A 15,838-nucleotide genomic window follows, 5' to 3' on the forward strand; every position below is an offset into this window, starting at 1 on the left:
GGGAATAGATCAGGTGACAAAAGTTCCTGCCAAGCCTTTTCCTAAGCATCTGTCATTACAAAGTACAATGCAATCTCTCAGCCTAGGAAATACCTAAACACCAATGGTTGCTGCTTGAGCTTCAAAGTGAGAGTAAGATCTGAAAGTGATGCGGACCATTTATATGCAAATTACTTCTCTCATCTGTTTCCCCGAGCTATCTCATCTAGTTCCTCCCTCCTACTCCCACTTCTCACCTCCCCTCCCTTCCCACTGCTCTCTACTGGCCAAGTTGCTCCCTTGTTCAAGAACACCGCCCAGCCCGAGCAGCCTCTGCAATGAAGTACATACCCTGTTCAGGAACTCTGAGTCCCGAGGCAATATGCCACATCTTTATGTGGTACTTTGCTATTAGATTAGAGTCTCTCAATATGCAAAAACCAGCCTTGTGATGGAGATCACACATGGGCTTCAAGGTGTACTAAGTGGAGAGTTGCATCCTCTTGCTCCTTCCTCCCACCACTTCCCAAAGCCAGCCACATGACAAGCAAAGAAATATAAAAGCCCCTTATGCTATCAGAAATGACTTTACATCTCCACAGTAAATTATGCTAATTAGTGTGAATTCAACATGGCTCTGAGCTTTTCTAAGGGATACAACTATTTCAAATCCTTTGTTCTTAATTATTTCTAGGCTTGGTCAGAAATTGTGCACAGAAACATTGCCTGTACACCAAACTGAAGTACTGCCACATTTCCATGTTTTCCAAAACAATTTATTTAGAAAGAATAAACCCTACATTTGATCAAAGAGCTTGGTGGAATATTTTTTGAATTTCAGGTTTTAATTTGAGAAGAAGGAAAAAAACAACTTAACCTAAATGTAATCAAGCTGTTTGGTAAAGAATAAAAATTGTCTTCAACAGATGTATCCCATGCAGGATTTTGTACCTTTGAGATTTAAATTAATCAAATTTGGTTCACACTGATCAATGCATTTGAGATTTATATAAAGTATGTAGACAGTGTGACTGCACAGGTACCATTTCCATAAAAAGTCAATTTGAAAGTTAAAAATTGAAGAATACAAACAATTAATATTTTGCTAACATATTTCTTTTGTTAAACCAAAAATGTAAAGAATTTTTCCGTTCAGTCCAGTTGGCCAGAAGTATTGTCCTTGATAAAGACTATAAAACAAAACACTTATTTATCACATATGCCATAGCCCACCTGGCTTGTCAGCTTGAGTTAAGTACCATTCTAAAACATAAATACGCGCAGCCAGAGATCAAGAGCACAATGCTTCCTGAAGTAAAGAAACCAGATAAAGGAACTGAAATAAAATGTAAGTGGTGAACTAGTAGGTGCACAACAAAATATTTACTGTAACTTGGCCGTATTTGTCTGCTGACTGATATACATCAGAGCCACAAGGAGCTAGGAAAGAAGGAAAGAAATATTTCTGATTGAGATTATTTTTGCTAAAACTTCTCCAGCATCGTGACTTGGCTATGATCATGGATGATTGTTAAATAAATTAAAAAAAAAATAGAAAACTATCTGAAATGACAATGAATAAAATATACTCTGAGGTAAAAAAAAAAAAAAAATAAAAAAAAATCATAAGCTTCAAATACAAATGCCAACATCAGACAAGTTAAATATCTGGCATCCCACAAACAGATGGAAGTTACAGTTGCAGTAACAGGGCTCCAAATCTAACAAACCTGCTGGTGCTTTATATTTCTGACAAAAAAAAAAAAAAAAAAAAGATTGAACAGAGACCCCTATACAAAGCTCTTTCTGGGAAAAATTAAATCCATGAGATTATAATCTCTTTGAAGCAGAAACTGTCTTTCTCTATATACATTAGGCCAATGTATAATGCCATGAGATTCAAATTCATTACAAAGGCTTTTAGGCATGCTATATCAGACACAGACAATAATAATAATGATAAATACTAGTCACACAAGTAATTGCATTTCTCTTAAAGTATAAGGTAAGTAGGACTGCAAGTAAAGAGAATCAGTAGTAAAACTAGCATTAATGTTGAAAATTATGAAATTTTAATATCTCAGAAATCTTTGTCAGAGAAGATAGCCAATGAATCATATAAAAAAAATAAAGAACACTCTAATCAATACAAAATCTGAGTATTGTAATATATATATATCACTACATATATATATATATATATATGTATGTATGTATGTATGTATGTATGTATGTATGTATATGTAGCATATGTGATATGCTAAGGCCATAAAGGAGCCCTCAAGGTCTTCTCATAAAACAGGCAAGCATCCAAAACTGCAGCACATATTCAACAAGAATAAATACTCAGGACAGGCCCAGAAATCTGCAAAGATAGACCGTTCTTGCTTGCTTTGAATACAGTCTAAGGACACAATACCTGGAGATGTTATCTGCTTCACATGAGTTTAGGACTTTCTCCTCAAAAAGACAGCTTATCCCTTTAGGATTTACAAGCTTACTTGACTAACCTATCGAGTTCTTAAATTCCTTTCACAGACTTCAGAGTTTTCAGAATTACAAGCTCTGCAGAAATAGTGCACTATAAAGCACTATTAAACGCAAGTTTGCATTTTCTTTAAATTGATAAGACTGCAAAATACATGTAAAATATTTGCAGTGAATTTGTTCCCCAACCAAAACCATATTTATTTTACAATGCTCGTAACATTATGTTGGACCTGTCCAAAAGGTCCCATCCACTGAATCAGTGTTGGAAAGAAAATGCTGATAAGGCTGCTTACATTCTCCACCTGAAAATCCTGCAATGTTTGAATAGCCTTCAAATAACAATCAACATCTAGGAATTTTCAAATGAGATTCAGATATTGGTTCTGACACTGAACAGTTGAGTTTACTAGTTTGTGTTACTTCAAAATGGCTCATAGGATGCAATTGCAGTTGAACCTCTTTTTTTTTTTTTTTTCCTTTCTAACACTTTACCAAACTGATTATCTTGGAAGCTATTGAATACTCATACTTTGTAAGAAATTCTAAGTCAGTTGTAACTGCAGTATATTCCAGATATAACAAACCTTCTTGTTTTCCAGGTGTCTGTTTTATCTTTTGCAGAGAGCAGGCAAATACACGAGAGCTAAGATTAAGCACATCACACCCTACCAAAGTTTAAATAAAAAACGTTTTTGCCTCCTTCTTTTAGATAAACATCCCACTCAGCCCATTTAACATATCATTCCAGTACCCTGGTCTAAATTAAAATGCAGTATCTGCATAACTCCATTGATGGCTAATAGTGAGAACCTGTACAGGTAAGATTACAGTTGCACACAATGCAGTCTGCATTATAGTGATATCTACTCTTTTTTGTTTTAAACAACTCAAACACTGGTCTTTCACGGAATCCCGAGTTTGAGAGAAAAAGATCTCAGATTGATCAAGAAATACAAGAAAACATTTCCATTCTCCAACTCCCAGAGCCACTCCTCCCCAGTTTAATAAGTGACAAGTAGAAGTACATGTTTGTAAAGTTCAGTACCGTGTAATTTAAAAATGAGTTCTCCTTGTGCTGGAAAACAGGCACTGTTTGTGCTCAATTACTTAAACTAGAATGGAGCATGAATACAAACAGGAAATGGCATATCTTGACATTAGAGTTTCCAAAAATTTTGTCAGACATTCAATCAACTAAAATTTAGACAACGTCATTGTGAAATGGGTTTTTCTTACCTCTTGGATTATCACCAACGATATTGGTTTTGCCATTCCAGTACCAGAGCAGCAATGTTGCATCACGAGACCCTGACAGAATGTAACAATTTCCTCCAATATACGACTCAGAACGAGCAAGACAGGTGACAACATCCCAGTGTCCAAATACTACTTGCATCAGTTTACCTGAAATAAATTAAATCAACTGTTTTAAAAGTCCACTTTAATTTTTTACCAGTCACTAATTAAATACATTATAAAGTATTTCAGAAACACTGTCCTAATAAAAATAGGTTCAAAGAAAAACTATAGTAGAGACTCTTACTCCTTTTTACGAGTTGGTGGAAATACTTAAGAAGTGCACTAGTCTACAGGTTTGGAAAAAAAATCCATAAATATTATATTTTATTCAAAGGCTGACTATGCCTTAGTAGGTTGGATTTTTTTAAATCATCAATATATTTACACTCACTCTACAGGATGTAAACATGGCACAGTTTGCTTTTAAAGCAAATTTAAAGGAAGCTTACTGAAGAAAAAAAAAACCAACAGAAAATAACATGGAAATCTGATAATGATGTGGCAAACAGATTTCAAAACATATAGGATCCAGAATAAATAGATAGTATGAGAGCTGCCTACAAAATACAGCGTGTCCAGCTTTTGAACATCTCTTTCAAAGAAAAAAAAAAGATGAATGTCAGTTAAAAAAAATTACACTTGTGTCATAGTTTCTCCATTAACATACACTTGCCAATTATTTGAACCAACATCTTTTGTTTTTAAGAATTTCTGGAATGTTAAAAAAAACCCTTGATTATAAACCTGGCAAAAAAAAAAAAAAAAAAAAAAAAAAGAACACTCCAAACACAAAATATTTCCATCCATCACACAGAACAAATTCTTGGAACTTTGACTGATACAAAAAAGTTTTAAGAAAAGCCCAGACAGTTAAAATGTGCGATTCAGCAGCGTATATAACATTAACATCACTATTACATCTGAAGTTAACTAATCCAAACAATATTTTCAGGGAAAAAAAATGTAAATTTGGATACTAGCGTGGAGTGGATTTGTGAGCTGGAGAGCGAACACATGTAATTGTCTATCACAGGAGATCTCTGCCAGATCACCTTGAAAGAGGGAAAATGAACAGGTGGGGACAGTTCCTTCTTCAGCAATATGGCTGAAGGCAGTGGAAATCACTCGCCGGGGCTGGCTCGTCCAGAGCAGATAATTATAAATAAATAAAAATATTAGGGGTCCTGCTGGTTTCTGGATCTGCTAGCAGCATTTGTGATTCCATGAAATGAGAGTGTAAGTGCTGAAATCCCTCTCAAAGGATTTGCTGAAGCTTGGCAATTGCAGATCTTGCAGAGAAAGGACAAATGATACACACACATGCTTCTTCTGAGCCTACTTGGCTTACTGTAGTAACCTCGGCTAGGACAAATTCTGCAACCAACAACATGATTAAAAAATTAATATGTAGCCTGGGATTCCTCAGCCCAAAAGATCGTGGACCCATTTGCACTTTGAACTTAATAAAGAATTTGAAAGAATAGAAGAAGTAATAAGGTGGTGGCTTTGGAAAAAACACATGAAATAAAATGACCTGTAAAGTGTTTTAAAAGAAAGAAACTGGTGGTATGACAAGCAGCAGCACAAATTAGTGGTGGGACTCAAATTAGGCACATGTTTACAACTTATTTTGGTGCATGAGTTAACAACAGTTTGCCAGTCATATAATGTGAGTAGTGGGAAGCAGTCATAGCTCTTCCTATACATTGTAAGGTCACTGTATTGATGTAACTAATAACTACAAAACACTGAGTAACGCAAATAATAACAAAACACTTAAGCAAGTGGTTCTGAGGAAAGGACACAAATATACTAATAGCCTGATTTATAACAAAAGATCTAAAATTTAATTGCATTAAAGTGGAGAAAACCAGCAAAATCAAGAGAAAGTTATAAGTATCTTCAGAAATGGAGAATTACTTTGGGTACCTGGACAAAATGTAAGAATAAGGTGATGTAGCTTAAATGAAACTCATGCATCAGATTTAAAATGAAATGCTGGCAAAAATTATGAGTTAATTCTCCAAAACAAACTGTGATATGAAGTGCGACCCAAGGATCATTTTCGGACTGGAAGGGACAACACCCTGGAATTTATACCTAATGTACAGATCTACCCTTATCTTTCAATAATTGAGTACGTCTATATCTGTGTATACCAAGGCTTTCATTTGGACCACAGTAACATAACTCTCCAAGATGCTAACCAGTCAACAAATTACTGAACTTCAGAGCAGTGAGACACAGGCATAACCTCCTTTTGGCAAGAGACAAGAAAATCTTACAAAGTGTGTACTTCTACCTTGAAAATTCAAGTCAGCAATTACCTGGTTTAGATTTGAAAGTAATTTTGCTATATAACATATTTTTCAATTATACACCCTTAGGTATTCAAATATTTGAGGAGATTTATGCTTCTAGAACACAAGTTTATGTTATAAACATAACAGAGTTATAGATTTCTCTTCCAATTATACTCTATAGGTTCAATACTAGAAAACAAACATTTTTCAAGTCTATTTGACAGTTGTTCATGTCATTGCCCTTGTTAGGTTTACTTTGTTATCAGGGACTAAGGCTCAGTAAATTCCATCAAAATCATCTAAGTAAGAAATATATGTTTAGCTTTTCATATTATTAAAAAAAAAAATTCATTAATCTCATATGAGTTCCACAACTTTCTTGTTTCTCTCCTTTAAAACAAGTTTTCCTCTCTATACAGTAAAATCAAACATAACCATATGTGCTCAGATATCCCTTTTTGAGAAAACAAAATTTTCCAGTGTTTTATTTGACAGGTACGCTACAAATAATTAAAAGAAAAATAAGACTCAAGTCTCTGTGCAACTGAATCTCAAAAGCTGTCTAGAAACCATTCCTGCTGCTGAAGAAATACTTTATTGTGCTTGTGCTGTGCTGAGAACCTATGGTTTATGCTGAAGGTATTTTCTGTTAAAACAAAAGCCCCAAAATCTATTAAGAAAGAGAACCTCTTTTTGTCTCAGAGCTACAACATAATTGAATTCAACACTTGTGATAACTTGCTATTATGCCTTATTGATTCTATCACCTTTTTCCTTTGCTGTTCTGCTGATTTCAGAGTAGCATTTTACCGCTATATTCTCATTTTAATTCCAAGCAAAATAAATTACAACTGAATTTATGATACTTAAGCTACAGCCAGAGTTGCTGTACAAACTGGAGACACAAACAATACAAATTTGCTGATACTTCTTTGGCAATTTTATTTTGCTTGTAATCGTAATTATGATAGTATCAAAACACCCGATGTGTCTGACTTATACACAGAAATCATAACAAAATAGTCAGAATCGTGGAATATCCTGAGTTGGAAGAAACCCACAAGGATCACTGAGTCCACATTTGGGCTCCACACAGGAACATCCAAAAATTCGAACCCTATGTTTGAGAGTGTTGTCAGACACTACTGAACTCCTGGCAGCTTGGGGCCGGGGCCACTTGGCTGGGAAGCCTGTTACAGTGCCCACATTTCAGTCTCTATTTATAGTTAATATTGATATAGGTGAAAACTAACAAAATAACACAGGTTTCTTTCACAGACACAAAATAAAACATATCCTCCAGCATTAGAAGAAAATAGCTATCTATTCATGTAAATCAAAGAATATATACACTGACTGTTCATTATTGCTAGGTAAATCCTGTCAAGATCTTTAAATTCAGAGGTTTTATGTAAATTTATTTTCATCAATGAGAAAATTAAACTAAGATGAGTCTAATAAAATGTCTACATAATGAATTAAAGTCAGTCAACACAAAAGAAATGGAGCTTCTCACTTGAACTTAAGGATTTAAAACCACAAAAATGACAGATATGTTGTCCTGTTAAAATGTGCAATGAGAATTTCAGTAAAGACGTCCTCTTTTGCAAAACATCTTGTTTGCCAAATGTGAAAAACACTGCTAACTTATGTATTTAAAAAATTATGACAAACACATATGATATTCCCTATAGATTAATAACCTACTGGAAAGCTTGATGGCACACACATACATTAACTACATCGGGTCATTAATCCCAAAGAAATACCTTGCAGTGAGGTCACTATTTCTATTATAAGATAATGAAAGGGCGAAAATCAGACCTATTTTTTTTCTGGGGACTCCATGGCATTTAAATTCCTTCAGCTCTTACAACGAAAGATTCTTTTCTATTTAGCATGACACATGCGTGAATTCAACTGTTTGGATACATGCCAGCTGACGGGCTAATTTAACTGCTGCCATTCTTTTGATCAGTTTATGTTAAACAAAAGAATTCAGAGGTTCCAAATCAATTTTTCTAGTATATCATAGCTTTCAAAGGCTTTCATAAGCACTTCTTTACCAGATTTCAAGACTTAATTTCCACTCTTGCAGTGGAAGGGTTTGTATTTATTCTACAATGCCTGCTTGTATATTATTTAAAAAGTTCTATGGTGCTCAAAGCCAAACAGGCTTAAATTCAAGGAAGTGCTCTAAGAAATTGTTCTCATACATCAAGCTTCCGAAAAACTCGTTAGAACCTTTTACTTGTCAAACTAGTGTAAGAGCAGGTATGACTTTCATCTAATCATTTGGAATTTGAAATATAATGCTATGGCCAACCAAGAGTTCCTTATCATGTTTGCCATCAATCCAAGAAAATGAAGGTATACAATACACAATAAAAGTAGGTAAGAAAAGATTTGAGAAATATTTATCAGTAGAGGAATAAATGCATACTCTACTCTCTCCTCCCACCCCTCTCTCACTCTTTCCGTTCCTTCTTTACTTGAACAAGTAGCTTGATGATAAACAGAAAATCTTATAGGCTATTCCCATATTTTAAAAATACATTACCTGAATCGGTAGAATAAACTCGGAAACTCTTGTCCCAGAAGCCACAAACCAAGATATAACGATTGTCAGAGGTGATCACAAAACACTGGGAATGTACCTGAATGCTTTGGTCTAAAAGGTCAGTGATTTGCCTTCTGTGCATACCTGTATTGCTGGCTGAACAGAAAGACACAAAAATCAAGAAATTTCAGCATCTGCATACAGAGAACAAAGGCACATTTTAGAACCTTTATGATCACAACTAAACTATTTCTTACTGCTGCTACTTGTTTTTGTGGCAGGGATATTTTCTTTCTATTTTTGTTATAAAATACTCATTACACTTCTGGGAACAATGACAATTCCTTGTAGTATATATTCCAAAATAGAAGAAATCCTTTTTTTAAGTAAAATGCACCTGACAAATGTAAACGAAAGACTGATAAAATGAATGGCATATAAAAATGCACTAAGATTTCTGTTCTAAAACTTCTCCTAGCATAGAACAGAATTTAAAAATGAAGAGAAAAAAAAATGGAAACTAATGATAAAACAGAGAGATAGGTAGATGTATACATCATCTACATCAAAGTGTAGAAAAATCATCAGACCGACCCAATGTGATTTGTTTATTTTTCTATTACAGTGATATTTATTTATTTTAAGATCTATTTGATAGCAGGTTTTAAAGTAAAAAATATATTTCCTGCTCCAAACATATTATTTTTGAAATTGAAGTTATTTCAGGAAAGAGAGTTATAGCCCATTTTACTCATTATAAATTACAATTAATAATTTTTTTTCAGAGAGAAGTGCTTACAAAATTTTGGGAAAATAATTTTATAATCTATATAAAATGGTTTAATTATACCCTTATTATTCTGGACTTAGTGATTATAGAATTTGTCTAGCAAAATGGCTGCATGGCAACAGCCTGTATCGACATACTGATTCCATGCAGATTCTACCGATGTGCATACTCAATTTAGAAATTAATTCTCACAGGTTGACAGAGCTGTCATTCCACCCCTATCTAGAGATGTTCATTTTTGCTGTTTGTTCAATGCTTTTATAATTACTTGAATCACTTATTTTTTTCTTAACCTACCATCCTGAAATTGCTAGTTTAAAAAAAGAGCTCAGTTTGCACTCTAACAGAATTAAAGGAAAAAAGAAAAATCCTTTATTTTTGCTCCCGTGAACTGTCAGACAGCTTGCTTGTATTTTGATTTGAAGTTGCTTGGGCTTTTCCTTTTCTGATCACATTTAAGGTTCAATTAGCCATGCTACAGGCTCCGAAGTTATACTCCAAGTACACACTCCCCGAAGTATGGGTCTTTATGAAATAACTGACCAAACCCTATCCACGTTAATAGAAAAAATCAGCTCTATGTAAACTACTAAACCTCCATAAATAAAAAATCATGAATCGAATCTATTACACTGAGTCATTAAATAGAAGTGAGACATTCATCCACCCCTTTCTAATAAAAGCAAAACATACGCAGATTTAACTAGCGATGGTGATCAAAAGATGCAATATCCTTGCGAAATGAATACTAGTATCTCAATGCTAAAACTGAGCGGGCCATATATTTCAACTTTAAAACTGCTCTGCAATTATACATTAATACCCTCAGCCTGAACAGCAGGTCTATGAAGAAAGGATTGATCTACTTTAATGATAAAGCCCTGGCACCGTGGTTTTATTTTTCACAACACGGTGCAGTTAAGAACCCCACTGTTATTATGAAAATTTCCTCAGCAAAGGAGCTCCATCACATTACCAGTGCACCAATTCATCATAACGTGCCTCGCTCCTGCTCATCAACAAGTCTGAGTGATGAAAAGATCCAATATTATCCTGACAGTACTTCATGCACATTCTCAATCACACATTATTACAGCATCCATATTAATTTTCACTGACACGCGTCCTAGGCCTGTTCAAATTAGGCAAACCAACGAGGGGGAGTTGATGAAATACCAGCATAGCCACAGCTCATTGCATTCCAATTTGCATGCAAATGGTTTATCAGGAAAATTCCATTCCCAGCAACCAGCAAGTGAAAAACAACCGTAATCTACACTTCAGGGCCACCATACAGAGCTTAATGAATCGCAAAGAGAGAAGGAAGTGACAGACCTATGAGAGGATCGATTTCCACTGGCAGCTGGTAAGGCTGGTCTTGTACAGCACCTTGATGAGCTGCAATTCAGGAAAAAAGATTTTAAAACTCTGCATTTTTTTTTAAATGGGGTGCCACAAACATTTTATACATCAAAGCAATGTCCCCTTCTTTTTTATTTAACCATCCAAGATTTTTCTGCACCATCTGAATTAAAAAATAAATAAGTAAACAAATAAATAAATAATCCAGGTGCTTTCACAGACTGCTTATTAAACATTTATTTTAGATTAGTGCTATTCTGAATGTATGCCATCAGCAGCAGCTCCGGTCCTGAGCCATAAGCTCTAGCAGATGCTTTACTGGCAACCTCTCCTGTCGCAACAAAACAAAATTAAGTGGTAAAGAGCACTGAAAACAAAATGTGACAACCATCTGCTGACTGTAGCAGATACTATTTTCCTCTTTACTTTTTAAAGCAGTGCTTTGAACAAGTGAAGCACAAAGGACATTTTTTTTAAGTCAGTTTATGATGCAGCCGGGGAAATCTCATTGTCATGCAGTATTTAAAGAATCATCTATCATCAAAAACTATTTATTTGCAAGTTTGCATAGAAGTTAATATATAATTCTGCAGACCTACATTTCATCTGAGAACCTGGCACACTGCTGAGATGTTTACCTCCTAAATTTTCCTTCAGATTTTTTTTTTCTTTTTAAGCCTTTTTTTCCACAGCTTCACTAAAATCAAACAGGCAACCTCCACCAAACAGCCCAAGACATTTTTGGAAGTGGAAGAAAACATAATGGCTGAATACTTACATCTATGAGTTTTCCACCTACCCCTCCATAGCTTAATATAAAAATCAGCGTGGATTGAATGGCTTCATAAGTAATTGGGAAGTCAAAACACTATTGTAACGAAACACTAATGCAGATCAAAAAAGGAAATCCACATGACAAAATAGATAGAGTGTCATTAGGTATCAGCAAAGCCACTAAACTCATACAAACGCAAGAATGAGATTATTAATTACATATCAGTGGTCACCTGGCAACTTAACTTTCTTATCATGATGTCTCATTAGTAAAGACAATAGTATGCCCACAGTAGGAGATAAGGAATTGCAATGACACCAGTCCTCTAAACCTAGTAAACTCCATTTTGGTGTAAAATTTGAGGGCAACAATAGTGAAGGCTTATTTCAAATGTCCTTATCTAGATATCTTAAACATGGTATACTATTAATAGCTTGGAGGCTTGATCAGTATGGTGGCGGAGTAGGGAGGGGTGCAGCATTTTTTTGGTTATATTGGGGGTTTTTGCTTGGTTACAATCTGAGTTTTTGTCTTTTACTGTCAATATTCTCCAGCACTTGGTAAAAGCAGGACAGATGAAAAATGCTTCTACATTAAAAAAACAGTGATGCTAAAGACTACTGCTCTCCCTTTCAAAGGAGAGGAGGGAAAAAATCAAAATCTAAAGGTTCTGTTTGACTCATAACAGTTGACTCCTACAACCAACAAGCAGCTGCTACTCTCATCAATTGTTTGTTTGCACACAGATCGTCAGCCAACAGACTTGTGAGGAAATCAGCATCAACCTATCACTTTAGAACCTCTTCTCTTTGTGTGACTGCTGCACATCCTCAGACTCCTTTTTAGAAGCGTGAGTGTTATATGCCAAGGTCACAGATTCAAGGTATGAGAGGATATTGTCATCCTCCTTTCAAACAAACGTAAAGAGCTTTGTAAATACTTTTTGCTCATAAGCTGTTATCCAGACAAGCCTCCTTTCCTTTCCCACCTTTGTTTTTAAGCATTTTTTGCTTGACTGAAATAAGGCACTGATGTTTCTATTTTAACAAAGTTGAGAGGCAGTTTGTAAGAATTAGAAAGAAGGGTGGGAGTCATCTGGCTATTTTCAAAATATAACCAAGGACTGCAGGAATTTCAGTGATAGCATTAATTTGGTACACATATCTTCTATTTAAGATACTTGAGTAGAAGGTCTTTTTTTCTTTTTTTTGAAAAGCCTTTAACCAGATTTACTTGCAAAGCACCAAAACAAAACTACATTTTATGGTTTGGTCCTGAGACTGACATACTGGGGAAAGGAAGATGAATCCTTCTGGGATTAGTGAAAATTACAACTGAAAACAGAATGGTTCAACATATTTTTGAAAGGACAATTAATTAAACTGGTTCCTATGCAAATTGATATAATGTTTTCCTCTCATACTAACAAATAGATAAGTACCTAATAACTTTGAGATGTTTGAGTTACAGAAGATACTGACTTCTCATACTTTTTTTAACTTTTAATTCTCATTGTGTGACTTTAACATTAGGCTATTATGTTAATGATAAGCAAGAAAAAGGTAGCAAAGAACACTTCAGCCAAGTTCTCATGCTCTGAACTTTTCTTTGACATGATATTGTGCAACTTTCCATCATCTGATTGAAAAAGAAACTGAAGAGGAATAGTGTGACTGCTTATTATGATCAAACAGGGGTATACTGTTTTTGTCTTCTTGCTTGTTGGCATGGAAAGAGATTTTTTTTTTTTTTTTTCCAAAACAGTTGGTTATTCCGTACTTTTTGTGTAATACACATCTCACTACACAAGAGTTCAGATGGCTTCTTCTTAGGAGAAACTAAATCCATATGAAGAGCATACTGTATCATACTGTATCAATGAATCGAAGTTAGATTTCACACTAAAAATTTCAAACAGCTCTGCAGATATTAAATGTACAGCTTGACATGCAGTGATTTCTCATGCTACTTACTTTAGTTTACTTACCAGGAAGGTTATGCCACTTATTTACAGCAAATAGCCTATTGGCAGTAACTGTGATCACAGCAGGATTGGTCAGACCAGGCTGTGTGTTGGCTGCTACATGAGTGACAGGGGAGTTGGATGGGAACTTTAGAACCATGATAACATCCTGTTGAGCTTGGTCTGTGAACATCAGCGGGCTCTGCAGGAGGAGATACTGTTGAGTGCACACAACAAGAACCCAAATACATGGGAAAACATGGGGTGGAGAAGAGAAGACAAGACAAGAAAAGGAAGACTGCATTAAAACTCAGAAGATCCAATAGCAGTTGCAATGAAAAGAAAATGCAAAAATAGCAGAGAAGCTTGTGGAAACAACCATTTTAGATACATTTTAGATGGAAATCCTTTATGCGATTATGCTGAGCTTTGCTGAACAAGTGTGTCTATATATAAAATTTGATGCAGATCCCTGGAGATTAAACTGAAAGTTTCCGATCACCTATCTCTGCCAAAGAAATTCTCCTTCATATCTGCAGAGATAGCAGGTCAAGAAAGCAGGAGGGAACAAAAAAAACATTAAAAAAAATTCCTGCTTCCAGAGATTATCTCAAGTTGCATTAAATTGGCAGACTACAGTTTTCTATAAGCCAGATGAGAACATAAAAGTACATTAAAATAAACAGATACACACATAGCCTAGATATATGTTCTGTGTATATTTCTGGTGTACAATCATAAGATTTATGAATGCAAAGCAAAAGACTTCAGTGCAAATGTGTTTCAAAGGACAAATGTAATTAAATGCAGTTGTAAAAAATATAAAGTGAACATGATTACAGACACTACCTTGCACTGTCTCTAGAAACACTAACGGAAGGGAATGAATCCAGATTCATTTTCAACAGAATATTTTTAGGTTTCATTTAAAAATTCCACTGAGATACAGAAATGCAACCATCTTAGTCACCAGTAGCCATATTGCTTCAGTACTTGTATTATTCTAGTAACTGTGTTAGAACATTAAGGAAGTGTTCTTGGCTATTTTCCCCCTGCAATCTTTCCTTACATATATGTATATGTGACTATATACATCTAATGTATATTTATACAAAACTAATAAAAAAATTAAATACATTTGCATTTTTATTATCACTCCTTTTTAAAAAGTTATTAAGAGTACTTAGAAAAACATATTGCTCTCTGCATTCCTATTTACAGTCTTTGCATAAAGGTGTAAATAAAAGCAACTAATAAGCTACCCAGACACCCTTCTGAGCAAGTGGCTAAAAGCCAATCAATATTATGAGTTAATCCTCCCTGGATGCTCATTCAATTAAAGGTGTCAGTAATGCCTCATCTGATGTGGCCTCAATTAAATCCAGCTATCTGATGGTTGAAAACACAAGGGGATACAGCAACAGCAGCAAACCCAGACAAATAGGCAGCCTTCGTGTGAGTGCTAATTACTACACCTGGTGTATATTATGGCTTGTGCACTTAACGCAGCACGTGGTAGCTTTCAATTCAGTTGCATTCATGCATACATGCACACACACATGAAAACAGAAAACTCAGGAAAGAATATAGCCAGAAATTATCTAGAATTGTGACAGGGAAAATATCCTTACTGTATTTCAGCTCCAAGAATACTACTTTTTAAATGCCTAACATAGCTCTTGTAAAAAATCACGTATTAATAAGCACAAAACCAATCAAAACAAGTCAAGAACTGAGGTGTTGTTTCTGTGTGCACCTCAGCCTGAAAAACCCAGCGGAGTTATAAACAGTTTACTTCACAGAATTTAATTTTTCCACTACATATTAAATCTTCATTAATTCAGCAGAATGAAAGATGTTATGATAAAACAATACAAACTGCTTCCTGGCATCAGATTTATTTATATAACATAACAACCAATCTTCCTGAAACCTCAACGACCAACTTTTTATCTTCCTCCTTTCTATGAAATAAGTTTCCATACGTTAGGGCAAATGCCTAATGCACAGCACCATGACAGAGGGGCACATTTATGGTATGTAGCCAAATCCTGAGGGCACATGGCTCCCCAGCATCCCTTTTAACACGCTCTTCTGAAGAACAGCCTGCATACACCTCAAGTCACTGCAGTGGCCCTCTAGCTCTCACATGCCCTGGGAGGCCACGCAGGAGGTGCAACAGGCTAGCAGATTCACGCAGTCAGCTTTGTTCATCCAATACATAAGATCTCAGGGCAGAAGCCTGCCTACTACACAGCTGTCAAATGCTTATGCCTTTTGCATATTCACATGCTGTAGAAACGGTACTGGGGACAAT

General features: G+C 35.2%; 1 protein-coding gene across 5 annotated transcripts in view; it reads right to left on the reverse strand.

The window, feature by feature from the left end:
* The window catches only part of LRBA (LPS responsive beige-like anchor protein), a 365,719-nt gene that overhangs the window by 23,845 nt on the left and 326,036 nt on the right, over positions 1-15,838 (reverse strand). For 4 of the 5 annotated variants that reach the window (XM_048942610.1, XM_048942609.1, XM_048942608.1 and 1 more), the window contains exons 50-53: positions 13,546-13,738; positions 10,757-10,819; positions 8,632-8,787; positions 3,706-3,873 (exon numbers count right to left, since the gene is read on the reverse strand). In XM_048942610.1, coding sequence (XP_048798567.1) covers positions 3,706-3,873; positions 8,632-8,787; positions 10,757-10,819; positions 13,546-13,738 — 580 coding nt within the window. The remainder of the gene's footprint in view (positions 1-3,705; positions 3,874-8,631; positions 8,788-10,756; positions 10,820-13,545; positions 13,739-15,838) is intronic. The other variant, XM_048942611.1, reaches the window with a different exon arrangement.

Source organism: Lagopus muta, chromosome 4 (genome assembly GCF_023343835.1).
Source record: "Lagopus muta isolate bLagMut1 chromosome 4, bLagMut1 primary, whole genome shotgun sequence".
Lineage (NCBI taxonomy): Eukaryota > Metazoa > Chordata > Aves > Galliformes > Phasianidae > Lagopus > Lagopus muta.